General features: G+C 49.5%; 1 protein-coding gene across 1 annotated transcript in view; it reads right to left on the bottom strand.

Moving 5' to 3' along the window:
* Nucleotides 1-24178, bottom strand: part of LOC119465215 (disintegrin and metalloproteinase domain-containing protein 7) — a 65541-nt gene that overhangs the window by 1920 nt on the left and 39443 nt on the right. The window contains exons 6-8 of the mRNA XM_037726009.2: nt 13067-13175; nt 12179-12322; nt 1106-1259 (exon numbers count right to left, since the gene is read on the bottom strand). Of these exons, the coding sequence (XP_037581937.1) occupies nt 1106-1259; nt 12179-12322; nt 13067-13175 (407 nt within the window). The remainder of the gene's footprint in view (nt 1-1105; nt 1260-12178; nt 12323-13066; nt 13176-24178) is intronic.

Raw genomic sequence — 24178 nt, 5'->3', positions numbered from 1 at the left:
CAGAAATGACGCAACCAAAACCAGCAGTTACATTCATTCGCGCATTAGGGAGCTTCCATGCTTCACGTAATTATGTTACAATTGTGTGTGTGTGTGTGTGGGGGGGGGGGGGGTGTCTTAGTAGTCTCATGTAGCAATCGTTCTCGCTCCCTATTCACAGTCAGGCTCACCGCGGTGAAAGGTGGTGGGCGCGAATCGGCAGGCTTTTTTGTCTTGCTGTCCCGAGTCTTTTCGCGCCACTTCAGGACTCAACTTGTCCAACACGGGGGCGCAGTATACGAGCAAGCACGACATTTCAGCAAAAAAAGTTCTACACTTGTAGGCCCTTAAGTCCTCGTGAGCACATGTACGAGTTTGATGGAGTATGCCAGCTATGGCTAAGTGTGCTCTCAAACGCCGCCACTCCCGCTAGAACCGACAAACGAGCTATGCCTCTCTCAACGTCCACGAAGAGCCTAAGTTTTGCTCCGATCGCAGTCATGCGTGTCTTTCCAACTGCGCCATCTGTTGACGGGACACGTGCATCATCGAGTAATAACATTGTGCCTCTACCCAACGATAGCAGAGTAAGGTACGCGGGTAGTGTAGTTCTAAAAAAAACACACGAGGATAGTATAACACAAATTGTTTACATTCGGTTTTAGCAAGCGACCGCCTCTGACGGAACTGAAGGACGTTTCAGGCTAAAAACAACAAAGAAAAAAAAGGTCCTGCATCGCAAATTGGTGCCCATTGTCAGCAAGAGCCTTTGGCCACCCTGTGAGTGACAAACCTCCAAAGACAACCCTTGGCACACTTTGAAAGCCTTGAACGCGTTGAAATATGAGTGTGCGACAGTTATTCGAGTGAGCAGGATGCCTGTGGGTCTCAGTGAAGCTGAGCTAATGTCTGGCAAGCGAAGCAGGAAGCGCGATTACGTTATAAGCGGGCTGTAGAGTGAGAGGAGAACAGGGCAAAAAATGTGCTCTTACAAATATTTTACACATAATAAGCCAGGCTTCCAGAACCCATATAAACAGTTCACCAAAGGAACAATGACCTCCTTATTAATTTTTTTGATAATTTCTTTGTGAGAGAAAAATATCCGTGCATTTCGGCGGCTCACCTTTTTCACAATCACCTTGTTTCGGTTTCCGTTGTGTTTTTTCAAGATCTTCTTGCAATAGAACTCTTCGCGCACTGTTTGGCCAGGGAACTTCCTGTGGTCTTTCTGATAGTTTTGGTTCGCCTTGACCTCTATACATTCGGGTTTTAGCATCCTGTGAAAAAAGGCGCAAATCATTATTACTTTCGTTGATTGTGGGGAATACAGTGCAGGTTATTTGTACCTGCTCTGGTTGGCTTAGTCATAATAATGGCATCTAGAAAGGCCTGTTAGTAAAAGCGCGTATTTACAATAACAGAACATGTTCAACAGTAACGTGATTCCAGCATAAGCTACTAATGCTTGCGAAATAACTAATACCCATTGTTCAGCATTTTAAACGCATAAAGTCTTGCGTAATGTATGTAGAGTTGAATTGTATACGCTTCACGCTTAAATCAAGGTCTTTTTTTAAATTGCTAGTGCGTTTGCATAAAGTGTATGCTGAGGCTTTGCTTCCATGTGGTAGACGCCTCATTAGACAAATGCAGCACAGTGTCAACCGTGGCCATATGATTAAATCACAGCGACTGTTTAGTTTTTCCAAAGAAGGCGGGGTCTCACTTAAGCATAGTGAATCTTGAATGAGAGTGCTGAACATCGGTCGGCAACGCAAACGGAACTCAAGCTCACGCACAAAACATATTTTTGTGAGTAAGAAGCTATTGCATAGCTCTGTCCCGATCAGCACCAGAACGCTCGTTTAGCGAAGAAAGTTTTTTTTTCGTATAAGTTACACGCCAAATACTCAGTTGATAAAAAGGTTTTCAAGCCCTATATACTGCTAGTAGCGGGTAGCAAAGCTTCAGAGTACAACAGCACGTTTGCTTGCCAACTCGCTCTTGCATTGGCAAGTAAAACCATGCACTACGTCTAAAGTATCAGTCGTGTAAGCGTGCAACGCTTCACCAATGAGAAATTTTGATCAATACGTAACATGGAAAGGCTACACTGCTCTCTCCTTGAACCCTTTCAGCTACAAATCGACGTACTTCAACTTCAACAGTAACCACGTAGGAATTCGTATAAAATCGAGTCCTTTTAGTCAAGGCTGTGCGTCATAGTTGCAAACGTTTGCGCACCGACAAAACACCCCAGAATTACCCACCATTGGTCATTAGCGATGCAAAAAAGCAAAAAAAAAACAACAACAGCGTAGCACGTTTTATGTGTGCGTGGACGTTGCAAAGAATTTAGAGAAGGTCTTAACGAAGACGACGAAATGACAGGTGGTTCGGAATAAAAAAGATGGCTAACACCATAGCCTAGCCCTATTGTGTATTATTACACATTGGTGCAGTAGCATAGTTTCTGTGTGAACATCCAAGTCGAGATGTGGGCGGAGTTCATATTCGGAGCAAATCAACGTGGTGGCATCCGTTGGCTGCTACGCCTGAAGATGAAGAGGAACAAGCTCTTCCGAAATCAGTGAGCACCGACGCATTTTAAATGCGAAGCATTTTTTGGCGAACATTCGCCACTTTGACAGTATCTATCTATCTATCTATCTATCTATCTATCTATCTATCTATCTATCTATCTATCTAATTTATCTATCAAGCCGCCTACGTCTTGGAGCTCTCACGGTCGTTTCGTAAACTTGGTAGGCACCAAAACTGGCCTAGTATGACAAGAGTCAATGACGAGCATAAAGGGTAAGTGTTGACATGAATGTCATGGCATGGGTGTCATTTAGGTCATGAAACAGCCGCGTAAAATGACAATTACCCAGCGAAAGAAGATTAACACTTAAAAACCACTAAAATCGTACACGCATAGATTAGCTACTGTCAAACATATATCCGCACTTCTTGACTCTCATGTTGTTGTTTTTTATTCTTTATGGCTTCTTTATATATTTTAACAATCTTCGATTTCATTTTTTTTCATTTGCACGTCACGAGAAACCTAATCCTTGTAGCGCTCCGATTCCCGCACCGTCATTTTCACATTTTTCTCGTACCACATTACGCCTAACATGTGGCCAGCAATTTACATCCCGATGCAGGAAATGGTAGCATGTGCATAATTAATTGTGGAGACACCGAATCGTTGTGATCTCGCCCATTGACTCTACCGGGAAACGATTAACCACCCACAAGTTCTAAGCTGTGTTCTGCCTGCCATTTCCCCTCTTGCCGCGTCCTTCCTCCCATTTTTTGTATGGTGGCAGGCTCTCTCCCCTCTTCCCCGCCCCCTTTTTTTTTATTCACTCGAAGGGACATTAATGTCTTTGAATAAAATATACTTTTTGGAAACCTGTACTTGCGTAATTATAAAACTAGCTCTGTGTCTTTCGTGTATGCATTTCTTACGTGTCTGTTCGCAGTCGACTGACCATGATGACGACGGCGTTTGCTCCTAGCTCTTCTCTGTAACTAGTTGCGAAATGTTGCAACAGCGCTGTGTTTCTATTTTGCGTACATTCGTCTAAGCTTGTGACTTTGCAAAAGCGTACTTCTTGAAAACTTCGATGCATGCGATTCTGTTATCACACTTGCAGCATGTCTGCTGTGCTTTCGTAACTACATTTCGCGGAAATGTTTCCTGTGTGTCTGTTAGGCCACGCCTCATGCTGGGGCCTTGCCTCGTGGAGCAAGTTGTGCTGTGTATCCCCACACTTTGTTTACTTATTATTCCGAATAGCATTATTTGCCTACTTTTTTATTTATTATTCCGAATAGCATTATTTGCCTACTTCAGCCGTTTCGAGCCTGTCTGTCCGTCCGTCTGTCTGTCTGTCTGTCTGTCTGTCTGTCTGTCTGTCTGTCTGTCTGTCTGTCTGTCTGTCTGTCTGTCTGTCTGTCTGTCTGTCTGTCTGTCTGTCTGTCTGTCTGTCTGTCTGTCTGTCTGTCTGTCTGTCTGTCTGTCTGTCTGTCTGTCTGTCTGTCCGTCCGTCTGTCTGTCTGTCCGTCTGTCTGTCTGTCTGTCTGTCTGTCTGTCTGTCTGTCTGTCTGTCTGTCTGTCTGTCTGTCTGTCTGTTCTGTTCTGTTCTGTTCTGTTCTGTTCTGTTCTGTCTGTCTAGCCTCTTCCACCGACCCATTCACCAAGTTCTTTACGCTCGTGGTCGTGATGCCCTCGAGGTCGTTCCACCGTCGTTGTTTATCCTACCTGACCTTACTCACTTCATGCAGTCGTCATCAGGCCATCATTGTCGCACAGGTTTCGGGATACAGTCACCATTATCCCGTTGTCATCTTACACTCGTCGTCATCCCATTGTCCTCATGCCGGTGCCATGTCATCGTCGTCACTCCATCGCCGTTATACAGGTGTCATAGTGTCGTATTCGTTGTCATAGTGTCGTCCTGATGCCGTCGGTCATTCCTTCGTCAGCATTACATGCGACTCCTGTCATGCCGTGGTCGTCACACTGTCATTTCCCCATCGTCATTACTTCACTATCGTCATCCGTTGTCATGTCGTCGATCCATTGACGCCATTCCTTGCTCGTTATTCTATCGTAATCATGCTGTCCCCATTCAATCGCGATCATGCCACCGTTGTAATCCCGTCGTCGTCATACCATCTTGGTCATGTCATCCTCGTCATCCCCGCTTCTTCATCCGGTGGTCTTCATACCATCGTCGTCACGCCATCATCTTCATACAGTCGTCGTCACCTCATTGTCCTCATGTTGTCGTCGTTATACGATCGTCATATTTCGCGAATCGAGATCTCATTGCTGTCGTGTAGTGGTGGTGGTGAATTGTAGCAACAGGCAGGTGGTTAGCCTGGCGATCAAGGCCGGCAATTGCTCCGCCCGAGTGTCTCTTCCAATATCGCTGAAGGGTATCACCATATGTCCATCAAACCACTCTCTCTTAACAATTCATGAAGAAGACGTGAAGTTTCTTTGTGGGCTATAACTCATCCTTCGGGAAATACAAGGTGTTGCAGGCACGCATGCGGAAGGTCCTTTTTTTTGCAAATTCTCCAGGAGAGCATCCCCTTCATCTTGGAATTTCGGGCACGACCACAGAAAGTGTTCAATGTCTCCTGTCTCGTCGCACGCCGTACAGTTCGGAGAATTGATTCGCCCCGTCTTAAATAACCAGGCCGGTGTACTAGCAGATCCTGCCCTGATTAGATATAAAAGTAATGCTTCCTCTCGGTGAAATCACTTGGTTACGCAGGGCATATGTGGTGGCACCCAAACCGACCCAAAGTGATTTCAAATGTCAGATTTTTTCACTTCATTACTCTTTAGAGCCTTGACTTTGGGTGGGTGATAGAGCACTGCGTATGCAAGCGCATCAGCTTTTTCATTGCCACTAATACCAATGTGGGAGGGAATCCACTGAAACTTTACTGTGAAGCCTTTGTTGTTGAGTTCTTTCATGGGGGCTTGCGATTTGCGTGGAAACTTGATGGATGGCAGACCACGGTATTGTTCTTGTAACGCGTCCTTTGAGTTCGTAAGGATAACCACATTCTACGGAGGCAAAGTGTTTAGTTTGCGCGGAGCAGAAGCTATTGCTACGCCTTCCACAACTGTCGACGAGGCTATACAGTCCTGACGGCCATACCATGTATATCTCAGTAAGGGAATATAAAATTCAGCTGAGCCGCGGTCTTCGTGTACTATGACAGAGTCATCTGTGTATACTTGTAGATGATACGGGTGAGTGGTGTTCAAATGTTCCAGGACTAGTGACTTGGCTTCTGCAGATGGAATGCAGCACTTTGACTGCAATCGTGGTACACTTAAGTATAATGTGATGCCCTCGAATGTCCATGACGGTTTTATTTTTCTTTCTGTCTCGAGCAGCGCCATCCTAAGACGCGAAGCGTGTACAGTGCTGCATAAAAGTGTGAGCACGGCCTGTTACTTATACGTTTTAACAGGGCTTTGCCGGGCGTAGACTCACTCAATCGTAGTGGCTGAGTCATGAGATCCTGGGAAGCCTGACGTCGCAGAGGCTTCAAGCGTGCATATTTTCTTTTCACTCCGAGGAACAGGAGCGGGCCGTCCAGCGGGCCAGGGCCATTGCCGAAGATCTCGAAAGATTTTTCTCCGGCGATGGACCCCTGGCAGCCTAGCCCCGGGCACCAAAAGCAATAACCGTTGCACAAATAACGTTTATTCCTATCCTATCCAGCAAATAGTACGACTGATGATTTCTCTGCTGATAGTGATAATCCAAGCGTTGCCAAGTGGCCCTGAATGACATTTACTGCTCCCTGGGCTATTCGTGCGATGCGGCGATGCTGGTAGCCGGAGACCCATATGGAGATATCATCGGCATATATAGATATCTTCACTGGTGTTCGATGGTTTAGTACTCTTGGGAGGCTAGCCATGGCGATGTTAAACAATAAGGGAGATAAAACACTTCCCTGTGGCACGCCGCGAAATATACCTATTTCATCGCTCAAAGTGTCGCCAAGACGAACTCTGATGCGACGATCATTGAGAAACGTATGTATGAAGTGCAAGAGATGACCCGTGACACCCTATAACTTGTAATTGGCTGATGATGGCTCTTTGAGACTCGTACTCATAAGCCTTGGAAACAACCATAAAAACAGCAAGTGTCGACAGACCATCCGCACTGTAATGTTCTCTGTGGCTTTGCAGGTCCACCACATTGTCTTGAGCGCTTAGACGCTGCCGAAGCCCAGTCATGCCCGACGGTACTTTTCGAGTCTGCTCGACATACCAAGTGAGTCTTGGGCACGCCACGTTGCAATCAGGAAGCGCAGTAACAGGAAGTGGGCTTGGAAAAGCCCTAATGGAGAAGGCATGAAATATATTTCATACTCTCTACCCATCTCAGCATAGTGCAGGATGTAAAAGTGTTAGGTAGGGTAAATTGCAATGACCATAGGTTAGTGAGGTCCAAGATTTCTCTCAATTTGAAGAGAGAAAGAATAGAATTAGCCAAGAAGAAACAGGCCAGTCTAGCCGCAGTAAGGGTAAAAGCAGAGCAATTCAAGCTGGTGCTCGCAAAACAAATATGCAGCTTTAGAAAAGGAAGATGAAGACAACATAGAGGTAATGAATGAAACCGTAACTAGGCAAATCTCAGAAGCAGCAATTGAAGTGGGAGGTAAGGCACCGAGGCAACCAATAGGTAAGCTCGCCCAAGTAACAAAGGACCTAATAAAGAAACGGCAAAACATGAAAGTGTCAAACTCAGGAGATCAGATAGAATTCGCTGAACTCTCCAAACTAAACAACAAGAAGAAAGTAAGGTACATCCGAAGTTGTAACGTGGAAAATATTGAGGAAGCAGCAAAATATGGACGCAGCATGAAGTCAATGAGAAGGAAACTTGGCATATAGGACAAGGCAATATGTATGCACAGAAACATAAGCCGGGTAATATCAGCAGCAATTTCGATGACATAGTAAAAGCAGTGCAAGAATTCTATACTGACCTGTAATGTGCCCAGAGCAGCCGAGCTACCTTCAGTGGAAGTAGTGATGAACAGTATGCAGAGGCTCCTTCTATAACTAGCGATGTAGTTAGAAGGGCATTGAAAGACGTGACCAGGGGAAAAGCTACTGGAGAAGATGTAATACCGGTCGATTTATTCAAAGATGGAGGAGATATCGTGCCTGAAAAGCTTGCGCCCTTTCATACGCAATGCCTCACGACTTTAAGTGTACCAGAAAGCTGGAAGAACGCCAACATTATACTTATCCATAAGAAGGGAGGCGTTAAAGAATTGAAGTATTATAGACCCATTAACTTACTTTCAGTATTGTATAAAATATTCACCCAGATAACTTCCAATAGAATCAGGGCAACACTTTACTTCAGTCAACCAAGAGAACAGGCTGGCTTCAGGAAGGGATATCATACGATGGATCATATCCATGTCAGAAATCGGCTAATAGAGAAATCTGCGGAGTACAATCAACCTCTCTATATGGCTTCCATAGATTATGAAAAAGCATTCAATTCAGTAGAGATACCAGCAGTCATTGAGGCATTGCACAATCAAGGAGTACAGGAGGCATACGTGATTATCTTGGCGAATATCTGCAAAGATTCCACAGCTACCTTGGTTCTCTGCAACAAAAGTAGAAAGTTAACTATCAAGAAAGGGGTCAGGCAAGGAGACACAATCTCGCCAATGCGATTCACTGCATGCTTAGAAGAAGTACTCAAGCTCTTAGACTGGTAATGCTTACCAGTGAGGATCAACGGCGAATATCTCAGCAACCTTAGGTCTGCAGATGACATTGTCCTATTCAGCAACAATGGGGAAGAATTACAGCAAATGATTGAGGACCTTAACCGGGAAAGTGCAAGAGTGGCGTTGAAGATTAATCTCCAGAAGACAAAGATAATGTTAAATAGCCTGGCATAGAAACAAGAACTCAGGATCGCCAGGCAGCCTCTAGAGTCTGTAAAGGAGTTCGTTTATCTAGGTCAATTACTCACAGGGGACCATGATCATGAGAAAGAAATTTAGAGAAGAAAAAAGTCACAGGCCTGCGCAGCGCACGCAGCACAGTCACAGTGTAAGCTGGTTGAGCGGCGCAAGAGTAGCTCCAATTTCGGCACCACGCACAAAAAGGTCTTCGCGGCAAAGTGTCTTCGCCTCGATTTTGACGAGAACGATCTGAACTGTCCGCCCGGCGTCGGCGTCGACGGCGAGCTGCGGCTTCTAATGCTCTCTGCACATCAGTCCGCTCAGCCCGATGATGCCTGGTTGTAGCCGCGCACGTAGCTCTATGACTCGCTTCATCAGCAGCGGCTCGTACCTTGCGAGGAGACGCCATAACGTGTACCGAAGAGGTACCCAGAATACGTGGCGCACATCTAACATCGGTATAGCGTTGACTGCGCCCCTCGTCTGAATCGCATCTCGTGGCACGCGGTGGTTTCAGGCACGTTAACTAGATTGCGTCACCATACTGGCGGAGGCTCGGGTCGTCTGCGCCTGCGCGCTATGCGCGCAGAAATTTTTCTTCAGCGTGATAGCAAGCGCTTGCGTGGCTCAGTGGTAAAGTATCCGACTCCCACGCAGTGGGCCTGGGTTCGATCCCGGCGCAGAGCGGGTACTTTATTTCGCATTTCCGGCGGTAGCGGCTACGGGGCGGCGGCCGCATCATCGCGACCAGAAAAGACTATTGGAAAGAATCCATAACAGCTTACGCTGTACTAAAATTGGGTTGCAGTGCATACGGTAGGCATTGCCAAATCCTGGCTAGGAGCTTGCCACTGTCGTTCAAACGAAAACTGCACAATCATTGCATTCTACCCGTGCGAACATATGGGGCACAAACTTGAGGGTTAACAAAGAAGCTCGATAACAAGCTAAGGACCCCACAAAGAGCGATGGAACGAGAAATGTTAGGCCTAACATTAAGAAACAGGAAGCCAGCGGTGTGCGTCAGAGAGCAAACTGGGATTGCCGATATTCTAGTTGACATTAAGAGGAAAAATGGAGCTGGGCCGGCCTTGTAACGCGTTGGACGCCTAACTGGTGGACCATTGGAGTTACATAATGGATACCAAGAGAAGGGAAGCGCAGTCGAGGATGGCAGAAAACTAGGTGTGGCAATGAAGTTAGAAAATTTGCAGGCGCAAGTTGGAATCAGCTAGCACAACATAGGGGCAATTGGAGATCGCAGAGAGAGGCGTTCATCCTGCAGTGGACATAAATACAGGCTGATGGTGATATCGAGTCTAACGGTGCCAATGGAGCCGCACTCAGACAGATCACCGCCAAGGCGGAGATTGCTTTCGACCTCAGCCAGAGGACCGGCAAAAGGCACCAAGGAATCAAGGAAGAGAATCTCATCCGCATTATACATGCCCTTGTGCTGTTTGGTGCTTTTGTGATGTTTTGTGCCTTTCATACTCGGCGGCCATGTTTAATTGGCATGTTGCAAAAAGGAACAAGCTCAATTGCTTCATCAGAAAGGTCTTCAAGCTCGCCCTCGGCTTACCTGTACGCACTAACACCAAAAACCTGTTCAAGCTGGGAGTACACAACACGCTCGAAGAAATAATCGAGGCGCAAGAGCGCTCACAGCTGCTCAGGCTATCTGGCACCCCGGCGGGCCGCAAGATACTCGACGAGATGAGACTCAACCCCGTCGACCAGTGCCTCGACGCCGTACAGATTCCTAGCTACATCAGGTCTCAACTGCACATCGCGCCCATTTTTCGCAATACGAACCCCGTGCACAACTTCGGTAGACGTCGGGCCAGGTGTAGAGCCCTACTCGAGCATGTGCGTAACAACCACATTGCGGCAAGCTTCGTGGATGCCGTGGCATATGTCTAATAACAGACATTCGCAGTCTCCATCATCGACTCTAATTCCAGGATTACTTGCTGCGCTACGGTACGCACTTCGAAGCTCGGGGTAACCGAACAGGTTGCAATTGTGCTGGCTGTGCTCGATGGTCGCAGAGAGGCAATATCTAGCGATTCCGTGGCGGCTATTAAGGCCTACCACACAGGCGTGGGCTCCCCTCAGGCCCTCCGCATTCTCCGAAGCGTCAAAAGTAACTCTCCTTATCCTCTCACTTGGTTTCCCGCTCACTTCGGGCCGACTGAGGACTCGCCCTCTAACCCTAACGAGGGCGCGCACGATGCCGTGCTAGGACTCACTGACCGCGCCAACACCGCAGACCCCCTGCCCGGCGAGGAACCCTTCCTCACGTTCAATGAGATCACCAGACACTACTATCTGTCAACACGGGTATTCACCCTCCCGCATATGCCTTATGCAGGGCGCGGGCGGTGACCCTTCGACTTTACACGCCCGTGCTTATCCTAACCTTCCGATTCTTCATGCTATACATACCCTGAAAGGTATGCCAGTGCAGACTTCCCTGCCTATGTACTGACGGCAACATTGGACCATGTGTTGTGGGAGTGTGAAGCCATCGGCTCCGGATTCAGCGAGGATATGTGGGTTGCGCTGTTACGCTGCCCCGAACTCAACGACCAAACCCCGGCCGTCCAGAGTGCCCGCAATCGCGCCGTCAAGCTCGGCTTGGCGGTCCCTACGTGGGACTAGCCGGGTGACACGTGGTCTCCCCTGCGTCTTCTCTGGACCGAAATAAAGTTATTTCACTCACTCACACCTAAGCACTTCTTGAGTTGTGATGCAAAATCATTAATCTACGATCGAACGCGGCTGAGCTTTCCTGTGAGTTTATCGCTGCGAGTAATTTACCTTAGTGGCCGGTGCTGCTCGAACCAGCAAGCAGCAGCAGCCTGTGGTGCCAGCGCCTCATGCCACCGACGACCTGCGCGATGAGAGACCGAGGAAGCAGCGGCGGCCACCAAGGCTGGCAGGTACGCGCAGCAGCTAAGCCCAGTGGGGGTGAGAGAGAGAGAGAGAGATACGGACCGCGCACCAGCCTCCGAGAGCAAGAGCGAGGATGGCATGGCGTAGTGGCGATGCTCTCTCCCCTCACGCAACCCTTGGTTACCGCCGACAGTCAGGGGCTGTGTAATCGCCTTAACCAACTCTTATTTCTTTCTCTTTTCCTTCTGCTTTATATCCGCCGCCCCTTCCCCAAGGCACTGAGTCGTGCTCCCAAAAAGGGCTGCACAAAATAGCGCCTCTTCCTCTTCACCACCACAATCTCTCTCTCTCTCTCTCCCTCGGCAGCAGGTGCACCCTTACGCACGCTCTGCTTCTTCGAGGCGCACTCGTGAGGTGGCGTCGCAGCCAATGAGAATTTACCTGCCGTTTCGCCGCTACTGACGACAGACGCCGGCTTTTGTGTTCAATGGACCATTTCACGCTATCGCATCAAAACACACGAGAAATAATTTTCGACGTTACAACCTGGGACCGGACCGCCGGTCCCAGGCCAAAACGTTTAAAATAAAGTTGTTGTGTTTTTTTTTTTGCTGTGAATTTCTTCAAATTATTATATAGTATATTGAGTGCACACCAAAATAATTGCAAGACAGTCTCACAGCGTTGCGCGTAAGACTGACATTGTCCTTAAAATAGGTCAATATGAAAGATGCCACTTAGTTGTTACCATATCGCCTACATTATTAATAGATGCACTGTTCAAACCAAACATTATGCTACAGCTTACTTGAATATGCTCCGTATCTTGTCTTCACTGCATTTAGAAAGCCGATAGCTTTTCACTCCACCGTCCACGTAGCTCATCAGGTATCCCTGGTCCCACGCGCATTCTGGATCTTTGGACCAGCCATCGTCATGTGGTGACCCGAGTCTGCGCGATGAATCGACAAATGCCTTTATTATTGATAATCATTCTCATGACCAAAACAGATGCAACACGTTATTTTAAGTGAATGGGCGAGGTGCTAAACTCTTGCTATATCAATAATCAGCCAAACCAATAGGAATCAGGAAAGGAGTAGCCGTAGCGGGCAATGGTGTCAAAAATATATAGCGCAATTGAATGCACTCCATACTTTCCGTCTGAATTCAAACAAAACGTTTTCAAATTGCGTAGTCTTACATATGTGCGAGCTCACGAGCCAGCGTGTAGGTTACAGTGTAAGTCCTAGCAGAGTCTTTGCCTTCCCCCATAAAATCATTTGTGCAACAGTGCGGACACTTCCAAGTCCTACAGAACCGAAGTAGTATTCAAATCGTGTGAAAAACTACCCTTCATGCTTTCAACTTAACCTTTAACTTAAAAGTATTCAAGCTGAAGACTGCCATGACCACTGCGCGCGCGCCCCTATAAGCTGATGAGCCTCGATATTACACATTGAGATTAAATGACAAGACACGGTGCTAAACTTTTACTTTATATTTAGTAAGCCAAAAAACTAACCAGTTAAAATGGCTATAGTGAATCTTTTGCCTATGGCATTCTTGCTACATTTATTACTAGGTTAAACGTAGTAGGTGGGGCCGTGGTACGAGCATCGAAAGTATACGGCGCAAATGTATATATGTTCAAATAAATGAAAAACACAAAACGCTTTTGAATTCGTTCACTTACAAGTGCCCGAGCTCATGAGCCATCGCTTGGGTTCCGTCGTAAGTCATAGGAGTGTCTTCACCTTCACTAACAAAAGTACTTGTGCAGACACCGCCAACAAATGCGAGGCCTGCGGAAAGAGTAACTATTAAAATAATATCAAAAATTACCCTTTCTGCTTCGACGGTTCCGGCTTAACAGCTTTAAAGGTTAAGGTTAAAGAAACTGGCTACAAGATGTTTACTGTTATAAAATCGCTTAACTCTAATGGATTTATTAGCGTCCTCGGGTGTCGAACTAAACGAACGGACACCTCATGCGTGCAAATGGTAACAAATCTGAAGCAATTGAAATCTCAGAATGACCAATACGTAATTTAAAATGTTAGGCATGTGTTACACTCCTGTAACACAAGGAGGCGGAAACGTACTGCACATTTGGCAATACATGAAGTTATACAGTCGGGGTTACAATATGTCTTTGTAAGACATATTGGTAATACATTGGGTTATAGAATCGGGGCTCGACTTCTTGCAAGGCATAACGAGCCGCACTGGGAAGTACACGTGTGGCATTTAGGCGCAGCGGCAGGCGCTTCTTCCGCAGTGGCGTGCGTCCTCAGTGGCGGCCACTTCCGCAGTGGCAGTGGCCCCCGCCGCCGCTCCGACTGTGACGTCGATGCGCAAAGCGCGCGCGCCCACTTTTCTGCGCAGCAACACCTGACGCGACATCAATTACTAAACTTAAAATTCGGCATAGACTTGCTTATGTGTGAGAATGCGAAAGCACTATACCGTTTGTAAACCTCAGAATGTTATCAACGGGCTCATTTCACGCCCTCATGACGTGGCGCCACCTCCTCCGCACCGTCGCGTGCGCCACCCAACGACGCATGCATTAGTCAGGTGGCTGCGACGTGACGCGTGCAATGAGGCACGCACTAGGCACACCTTTAGCATGCCAGAACCGTGGAACAGCCGTGGCTTCAGGGAAGCATGCTCGTCTCGCGCCTTGGAGGCCCAGACCGAAATGTACCAAATTATTATTTTCAAAGCCACTAATTTACCTTGTTTACAGGAACCTCCCTGATGAATGTGACGCCAATCTGAGCATTTGTTGACGTGTTTTTAATCTTTGCGGCGTCGGCCATTTTTCGTCACGGCGCAGTTTCGCCAAGAGCAACACCAACATAGACACCTAAGGCTTTCGCCTAATAAAGGTATCGAAGTACTTTTTTCGGCAAAGTATTTCTGAAGTAGTCCATTTTAACTTCATATAAGTTACGCGAAGGACGAGTCAGTTAAACGAGGAGCTATGTACAGAATGTATTTACAGCAGCGGTTACAGAACTGACCGGTTGGATTCACACCGCGAGTCCAGTTCATACTTCCTCCTCTTCGCTCGAGTAATGGCGCCCGCGCGCCTCCTTCAAACGACCAAATGCAACACGCGTTTAGCATAATCCCCTGGCGGCAGAAGCGACGTCTCGGAGCGTCTAAATGTCATCACTGGGAGGGTGATACTTCTTAAGTCGTGTAACGTGCGCGATATCACTGGACCGGGAAGCAGATGGGGCCTCAGGGGTGATTTCGGAGGTGACAGGAGTCACGGCACGAAGCACTCGGTATGGGCCTGTGTAGCGACACAGCAGTTTTCTAACCGGTTGACCTGACGCGACGAAGACCAAAGATGTACCAAAGAACCAGGCGGGATGTGCGCGACTCGGTGTCACCGGTCGTACGAACGCCTTTGTCGTGGGTGTTCAGAAGGCGGTAATTTCTGGCACAGCTTGTAGGAAGTGCTCGAGTGATGGCGTAGCGCGTGGCGCAATTCGTGGCCACAGCGATCCACCTGTTCCCAGAGGTATATAGAGGAAAAAGGCCAAGTAAGTCCAAACCTACCCGAAAGAATGGCTCCACGGGAATGTCGGGTCGTTGAAGGTACCGGCACGGAGCGTCGATGGTGTCTTGCGTCGCTGGCATTTCTCACACGCTGCTATGTGTCTTCGAACGGAGTGAGCGAGCCCTGGCCAAAAGAACCGTCGGTGGATCCGGTCATAGGTACGAGACACACCGAGCTGACCGGCCGTAGGGAGGTCGTGAAGTGCGGGGAGAACACCCGAGCGAAGGAGTTTAGGGATCACAAGGAATAATGCGGGGTCGTCAAGGTGAACGTCGTGGCGGTAGAGTACGCAATAAGCGAAGCGAACAGTCAGCAAGTTCAGGTGGTCAATGATGATACGCAAGGATGGGTCACGGCGCTGCTCGTCGGCTACATGGAGCACTTGAAAAACAGAGAGAACGCAGGCGTCGGTATAAGTATCAGGCGTAGTGGTCGGGTCTTTGACTGGGTAGCGAGAGAGGCAGTGTGCGTCCTGGTAGTGGCATCCCGACTTCTAAGTCACTGTGTAGGTATATTCTCGTAGTCGGAGGGCCCACCAGCCGAGCCGGCCAGTAGGATCCTTGAGCGGCGAAAGTCAGCACAGGGCATGATGATCTGTGATTACTGAGAAGGGCTTGCCATATAAATACGGGTGGAACATTGAAACAGCCCAGACGAGACCAAGACATTCGCGTTCGGTAATCGAATAGTTGTGCTCTGCAGTTGTCAGGAGCCGGCTAACGTGGGCTACATGTTGGCGTTGCGCTAAAACAGCTCCGATCCCATAACCACAGGCATCGGTTCGGACCTCTGTAGGTACGGTCGGGTCAAAGTGGGCCAAGAGAGGCGGATTGGTGAGAATCGTGATAAGGCGTGAAAATGCGGCAGCCTGTGGGGAACTCCACGTAAAAGGTACGTCTTTCTTCAGAATTTCAATGAGCGATAGAGTGATTGGTGCGAAATATTTCACGAACCATCTGAAATAAGAACAGAGCCTCATAAAACTCCGGACGTCTTTTACAGACTAAAGTACAGGAAAAGCCTTTACAGCTCGAGCCTTCTCCGGGTCCGGTTGTACGCTGGATTCATCGACGAGAAGGCCCCACTGTAATCTGTCGGTGCCCGAAGTGGCACTTTGGTAAGTTTAATTGGAGCCCAGCCTTGCGGAAGACGTCAAATATAATTGCGACGTGCTCAAGGTGCGTGCAAATTGTAAGAGAAAACAAAAGGACGTCGTCGAGGTAACAAAGACAAGTTGACCATTTCAAACGTTGAAGCGGAGTCCATCATCCGCTCGAACCTGACGGGGGCATTGCATAGACCTAACGGCATAACCTTGAATTGGTAGAGGTCATGTGGAGTGACGAAAGCGGTCTTTTCTTGGTCTTGCTCATAGACGGAAATCTGCCAATAGCCAGATCGAAGATCTGTGGAAGAAAAGTATTTGGCACCGTGAAGACAATCAAGAGCGTCGTCACTTCTTGGTAAAAGGTAAACGTCCTTTTTAGTGATTCGGTTTAGGTGGCGGTAATCAATGCAGAAACGCCACGTGCCATCTTTCGTTTTAACGAGCACGATCGGTGACGCCCAAGGGCTCGATGAGGGCTCAACAATGCCTTTGGCGAGCAGCTTGTTTACTTCCTGCTGAATAACTTGCCGCTCTGCCGTGGACACACGGTACGGTCGGCGGTGAATGGGAACAGCATCACCAGTGTTTATCCGATGCTTAACTAGGGACGTCTGACCCAGTGGTCGATTGTCAGTGGCAAATATGTCGCGGTAGGAAAGGCGAGCTCCGCTAGGGGTCTGTGGCGAGCGGACGTGTGCTATGTCAACTCTGTCTTTCTGCAGTGATTTCTAGCGGTAAATGTTGTCGGATCGACCAGAGCTGGTCAATATCGTCAATAAGAAGTGGAGAGGACTCTGCGGACACCAGCGTTTTGTCCGTAAACGGATTTTTCGTCATTTGAGAGCCAAAAGTCTGCCAGCCGTGGTACCGACACGCCAACCCTAACGCCTGCTACTAGTCCTAACGAGGGCTAAGGCTTACCGAGGCCCCCGGCGCCGCCGCGTCAGCCGTGCGGCAGCCAACAAGCGGTATGAAATTCACCGTGCAAGGTCGCAGCGCCGAAAAGGGCGAGCTCGACGCCACTGATTGGATCACAGTGCTCAACAAATGCAACCTCGAGAAGAAATGGGCGCGGAAAGCCAAGTTCGCCACAGAAGAGGTGAAAGTGATTGACACCCCCTCAGCGAAGCGCGACGGCAAACAACAAGCGGAGAAATCGATCGCCTCGAACCAAGTCAATCTTCCCGAGAATGGCTAGAGAATCGTTTTCCACCCCAAGGGAGGCATGGTATAGTCAAACAGTACGATGGACCTACACTGACCGAAGTCATACATGTAACTGCGAAGATTGAATGGAACAAGGCGCGCCAGCTCGTCAAGAACGAGAAGCAAGGAATTTTTGTCTTCTTCAACCCTAGCACGGAGGCAAGATACAAGCTCCTACGCCTCACACACCTGGACAGTGAAGGGAAAGTGCACGAGATGACCGTTCTCCTGGCAGTACCCGACGACTTCTCGAGAGGAGTAATCCACGACATAGGACTCAACACCTCTCTGCAAAAGATCAAGCAGGGGATAGCAGAACATGAGGAGAATCCCAAGATACTGGTTATCAGACGACTAGGACAGAGCAAGACCATCATGCTCATATTCACCACCAAGGAGGTACCGAGGAAAATCAAATGCCTAGGTGCCATCCTGAACTGTTGCTTGTACAAGAAAAAGTACGACGTATGCTATAAGTGCGGAGACCTGGGACACCGATCCGACGTATGCGAGAGCAAGGAGGAGAAGTGCAGGGGCTGCGGCATCCCCAACCCAACCGAGGGACACGACTGCAACCCCACCTACAAGCTGGGCGGCCAGCCGCACCCCACCGGCGACAAAACCTGCAAGGAGATCTTCAGAACCCCATGCATCATTAAGAAACGACAATGGGAGAAGCTCCAGCAACAGGAGGAGGAGGAGCAGGAACTACCAGAACATCGCAGCAGGCAGAACGAGAGCAAGTCGCGGGCCAGGAGCAAGGAGCGACTCCGGTCCACATTCATTCCGAGGCTACCACAACAGGCCACCACCACCTCACACAAGAAGCAAGGGGCACCACCCACCAAAAAGGTGGGCTGGGAAGCAGGGAATTTCCATGACTCAGACATAGTGAGGAAGCTTAAAGAGCAAATGAAACAGCAACACGAAATGATGAAACAGCAACAGAAGCAATGCAAGCTTTACTAGGAGCAAACACAAGCTCAGGTGCAGGAGCTCCGTGATCACGTTATTGAGCTGCAAATGGAGAACAATGAGCTCAAAGCTCAACTCAGACAACCGGAAGCACATCAGGAGGCCATTGGACGATTAGTCGTCCGAAACCGAGCCAGAGGCGGCGGCACCGCCAAAGAAAAAGCGAGTTAAAAAGACCGATTCCGGCCTTGAGAAGGCCGAGGGCAGGGTAGACAAACTTGAGGTAGACATGCAGCAACTCAAAGAAGTAGTACAACAGGTGGCCATAGCTACTTAGCGTAACGCGGAAAGGATAGACCAACTCTCAGCCCAGCTCAACCAACTAATCACCACAATAGGAACTAGAATGGACCAACTGGAGGAACAGCAAAAGCAAATTCTTCTGCGGTTGAATCACGGCCAGACTCAACACTAGGGCAAACACAATATGGCATTGGAACTGTAGGGGCTTCACAAAAAAAAGAAATGTTCTCGAAGCCTACATTGCGAGACGCGATGGTCCCGACATCATCGTGCTGCAAGAGTGTGGAAAAAACGCTAAACTGAGCGGATACAAAACGTACCCAGGCCGGTCGCCAAACACTCAGACTGCTACCCTGGTGAAGAGAAATATCACCGTCAAGCAGCATGATGTAGGATGCAAGCAGATTGACTACGTGTTAACGGAAATTATACCGCAGAGGAGGAAAGAACGCAGCCTGCTAGTCCTGAACGTCTACAGCTCTCCTAAACTAAGAATAGACTGTGTCTTCAGGGAGCTCTTTGCCAAAGCGCAAGCACTGGCACAAGGGCAGCGGCGTCTCTTAATAGTAGGAGATTTTAATGCCCCACACCAAGCATGGCGATACAACCACTCCCAGATAAATGGAAGGGACTTATGAGACGCCATGATACAGTGCAATACTCCTCAACAATCCACTCGCACCGACCAGGCAGGGGAACAGCGTGTCATACGACACCACCCGCGACCTGGCCATGATAGGAGTGGACGTTGAGGCTACATGGCACAACACGAGATAGAACCTAGGCAGTGATCACTGATTTATAGAGATAGTTGTCCAAAAAGGAGTCAAAATGAAACGTGACAGTAAAACACTGAAATCCCTCAATTGGCAGTCCTTCCGCGACAACGGAGGGGGTTGCGGGGAGATCACCGACATAGCTGAATGGACCAATGGCATCAAGCAGGCGTGCAAAGAGGCTGAAGAGGAAATAGAATTAGATGAGGAACAAGACTGGGTTGACAGCCCCATGGGACAATTGTGGCAAAAGACAAAAAATGCAGAAACCAAGCTCGCCCAAAAAAGGGGCTACCGTAACCGGAGAAGTAGAATAGCAGCTCTCCACTAGGAAAATGAGAGCCATGATCAAACACTAAACAGGCATCACTGGAACGACTTCTGGGATAGACTAGACGAGCAATTAAGCTCCGTCACCTCCTGGAAACTGCTGAGACACTTCCTGGACCCAGACTGAGACCAGGAGAAAAACGCAAATACTAACACACAATTTCCAGGGATCGGAGGAGAATATGATCAACCAGATAAAAGAGAGGTACATAGGGAAAACAAACACCGAGACATTCCCCGACTATAGCGGTGAAAACAACGAGGAGCTCGGCCAACCAATCACCATAAGCGAGGTCCAAGCTGCCTTAAACATGCTCAGACGAAAAACCGCGGGTGGCCCAGATGGGGTCCACAAGAAGATGCTTAGAAACCTCGATGACAACTGCCTCCAAGAACTAACGGCATTCATGCAAAAATTTTGGGAGCGGGGGGAAATACCCGGGCAATGGAAGAAACCAAATCTAGTCCTCATCCCCAAACCAGGGAAAGAACTCAAACTAGAGAACCTTAGGCCAATATCGTTAACCTTCTGCTGTTACAACCTGTTAGTCTGGTTCCCGATTTAAATACGAGAACTACTCTTGCCGTGAGCCAATCTGCGAGTAAGGAGCTTTGGTCGAGTGATGCGTTAAGCAAAACATAAAGGTAATGTGACATAATATTTGAGTACCGTACAAGTAAGGCATTCGGTAGGCTGTCAGCGCCGCTTGACTTTTTCATTTTTACATTTAAAAGAAGAGAAAGTATTCCTTCACGAGCAAGAACTAGGTCAGGCATTGAGTTTGCTGGAAAATGGGTTTGGGTTTGTGTTTCCTCGTAATAGAATTACGTTTTCTCGAACATTCAAATTACAATCCGACCCCACCATCTCTGTAGGTTGTGGTCAAGTCGTACGCTACAATTTTTCTGACGGATTTCACTCTGTGGAATTCAATTTTTGTTTACTAACACCTTAAGCCACGCAGAGGGCCTGCGCGGTCGGGGTTGTTGGGGATGATTTTCTCCGCCGTGGACGCCGACATTCGCGTTAACACCAACGCCGGATTTTCTGCGACACGGGGCCCTTAACGCTACCACGTTAAAATTGAGAATGGGAAGGCACATCCGATTAGCGGCAAGGGTTACGACGGAGTGTCGCACAGAGATGTCGCACGCCAGGACGACATCAAGAATAGGTGCGACGACATAGTCGCCATCAGGCACGGGTGCCGTTGAGGCCAATTGGACGAAGGTGAAGGCTTTTGGAGGTAAGCGAAGAAATGCTGCAGTGCAGAGGGTGTTCGGTTGTTCGGGGCGAATGTCTGAAAGAAGACGAAGCTCGAGGCACAGCGTACCGACGGAACAGTCGTTGAGGGCAGAATGGGTCGTCAGAAAGTCGAGCCGGAAGATTAGGTCATGAGGGCAACTGGTCAGCACGCTGAACAGGACTAAAACGTGTCGGCCAACAATTCCGATTCAAGCATTGCACATACCACTGACGGCAACAGTGGAGCCATCGGCGACGCGTACGGCTCGAGTGGTGGCAGGCGTAAGAACTTTTTTGAGGTGACGACAGAGATTAGCGCTCATTATGGACACTAGAGTTCCAGTATCAAACAATGCCGTCAACGGAACACCATTTAGGTCCACTTCAATTAGGTTCGTGTTCGTAAGGGGCGTCAACAGAGGATTTGGACAGGACGAACGTGATGCAGCACTACCTCCAAGAGCTGCATGGCCTAGTTTTCCGTCTGGCGGTTTGGCGAGGAAAAGTGGCGTGGTTGGGGTGACGGGGAGTGACGACGTCGAGGCTCTGGCGATCGCACGAATGAGCGGCTGTCAGGTGCATCAGAAGTAGGGTACAGACGGCGCGGGGTTGTGCTGACAGGTTCTTTTCTCCAATGATTCTCACGGTTCACTGAGGTGGAGCCTTCTAGAACCCAATTGAGGACAAAGCCGTTTATTGGACAACGCACACAAACATTTATTAAAAGCAAACGAAAAGCAACCCATAAATCAAACACTCAACGAAAAAACTCGTAATCCGGAACACACGCGGAGCTGGAACGCTAAGGACAACAAGCAAGTTCGGGCAGGCAGCGGGTGTGAGAGCGCACTATAGTCTCGACGCGCCGAAATGGATGTGAGACGATTCAAGAAGCGGCGTCGATCTCACCAATGGCCGGGGTGTCGGATAGTCGACCGGGCGACCAGAGCGTGGCAGCTCTGGCTTGGAGGAAGAAGCAGACAGGCGGCTTGGTGGCACGGGCAGATGACGGCGGCGTTCTGGTCGGGCAGCTGGTTGTGGAACTCGGGCCCGTAGCCCGCCAGTTCACGCTCAGCCCACGTGCACAGAAGCCCGTCGGCCTCGGGCAGCCGTTCACGATCGGGCAGAGTGGCGACGCCGCGGCTTGACGACACGGGCAGACGGTGGCGGCGTTGTGGCCGGGCAGCTGTTTGTGGAACTCGGGCCCGTAGCCAGACAGCTGACGTTCTGCCCACGGGCGTAGACGCTCGCCGGCCTCGGGCAGCAGTTGACGATTGGGCAGAGTGATGACTCCCAGGAACGGGTTGGCAGGAGGCCCCGGTCAGGTGAAGTCCTGGTGGCTCGGGTCTGAAACCCGACAGCCGTCTTCAACCCCGGGTCCGGTGGCCGACCTTCTCCTTGCGTCGCTTCCTGGAGCTCCTCCCCCCTTCTGCCAGCGTGCCTCGTTTTTCTGCCGCTCTGGCCAATTTGTCGTTTGCTCACAGGCTACTTGAGGTTACGTGTCGTCTTGCGATTGGATGTCTTTCTTTTGTTATTTTTCTTCTTGTGCCACGTGTTCAGGTGCACTTCAACGTTGCAATCTTTCAATCCAGCATGGAATTCGCCTCGGCGCGCGTACTGCTTGTCGTCTGCTTCTTGTTGTCTCAATCCACCTCACTGTGTCGCGCACTCCACACACCACAGGGGAATAACGGCGAGCGTCGGCGTATGGGCGAGGAGCACGAAATGAGCTCCAGTATGGCCGCATCCAGGGGGTGCGGCAGTGGCGGGATACATGACCAATTCGGTGGCAGTGGAAGCATATCGGTTTGTCGTCTGGGGTTCGCCATTCAGCAGCATTGCGTGGTCTGGGAGCGAAATACTGGTTATTTCAGGTTGTGGCCATGGGAACGGGTCCCGAATCGGGTCGGGAGAGAGGGTCAGGAAGGGATACCAAGGGTTGCAATTTCTTGCCGCATACCTGCCTGAATAACGGAAATGGTTGGGGGCACTTGATCAAAGGTACTGTCAAGTGGTCGTGGGTAAAGTGGGGTGCGGATTCGCCGCTTCAAGCTCGCGGCGAACAATACGCGGCGAACAATACGGCTTGAGGAAAACCAGTCTTCACCCAATATAAGTGGCACAGCATTATTATCGAGGGCGGCTGCTTCGACCAAACCGGTGATAGGTCCAACAGGAATCTTCAAACAGATGGCACCAGCTGGGGTTACTGATGTTCTTCCAACGACGACTAGAGGAGGTCTAGTCCAGGGCAGGAGGGGCAAAGAGATGACCAGGCGACGTGAAACAAGCGTCGCTTTAGATCCACTGTCTGGAAATGCATCCACTTAGCCAATCCCAGCAATTGTGGTGTCGACAATAGCACACTGAACCAGAGATCCATCAAGGGTCTCGGAAGGGCTGCTGTGGAGAGCTGGCGAAAGATGTGTTGTAGATGTTGGAGCAGTAGATCTAGACGGGCACTTGGATGCGAGATGTCCCTTTTGACGGCACTGAAAACACACAGCTTCGGCCAAGTTCTGGCCAGGACGGTAGGCAGGAGCACCATGCTTGGCTGAGATAGTCAGGTATCGAGCCTCTCGTTGGTTTGGTGGTAGGGCTGAAATGCGCTGTGGCCTGCCGGTTTTTTCTGACACAGCCTGGGGGTTCCTGTACACTGTGCTACGTGGAGGTGCCTGTGGGCTTGGCGTTGGTAATTTGGCGCTTGGATAGCCTGTGCGTGGGGCGCGAAGGGACGAATGGCTTAATGTTTGGTCAAGCTGAGTTGTCCATATACGCTGCGACTGTCTCTGGGCGCTGCGCTGCAATAGTAGTGGCCAGGTTCACGTCGGCGATGCCCTGAAGAGCGTACTCTATGCGCTAGGGATCGGTGAGGGTAACTGGGCATCCAGAGATTAGCTTAAACTTCGCGAGAGAATCGCTGACAAGGTTTTCTCCGTGCGCCTGCACGCAACAAGTGACTGCTTGTTGCCACTGTAGCAAGGTTTGCTTGGCACTGAATTGGTCTAGGAACGCTTGTCTGAAGGTTTCCGATGTTGGACATTGACGACCGATGACGTCTTTCCACTCAGCGGCTGCTCCGCGAAGTTTTCCCAGGGCGACGGCGAGTAGGGTTGAAGGTTCCCACGAAGCCAAGTTTCGAGTTCGTTTCAACTCTTCAACCCAGTGGGACGCTGAAATGCTGCTGTCTCCACTGTATGTAGGAAGCGATGCGGAGAGGCCTGGAAGGGTAGTGACGTGAACTGGGGCTGCAGCGCGTTGCGACACGTGAAGGAGCTGCTGAAGTAAGCCCGTCAGCAACTCGGTAGTTTGGGCTGCGTCGAGGCTTGCCGGGAGCGGCGCAGCGT

Source organism: Dermacentor silvarum, chromosome 9, assembly GCF_013339745.2.
Source record: "Dermacentor silvarum isolate Dsil-2018 chromosome 9, BIME_Dsil_1.4, whole genome shotgun sequence".
NCBI lineage: Eukaryota > Metazoa > Arthropoda > Arachnida > Ixodida > Ixodidae > Dermacentor > Dermacentor silvarum.
This window is presented reverse-complemented; position numbering and strand designations above follow the sequence as displayed.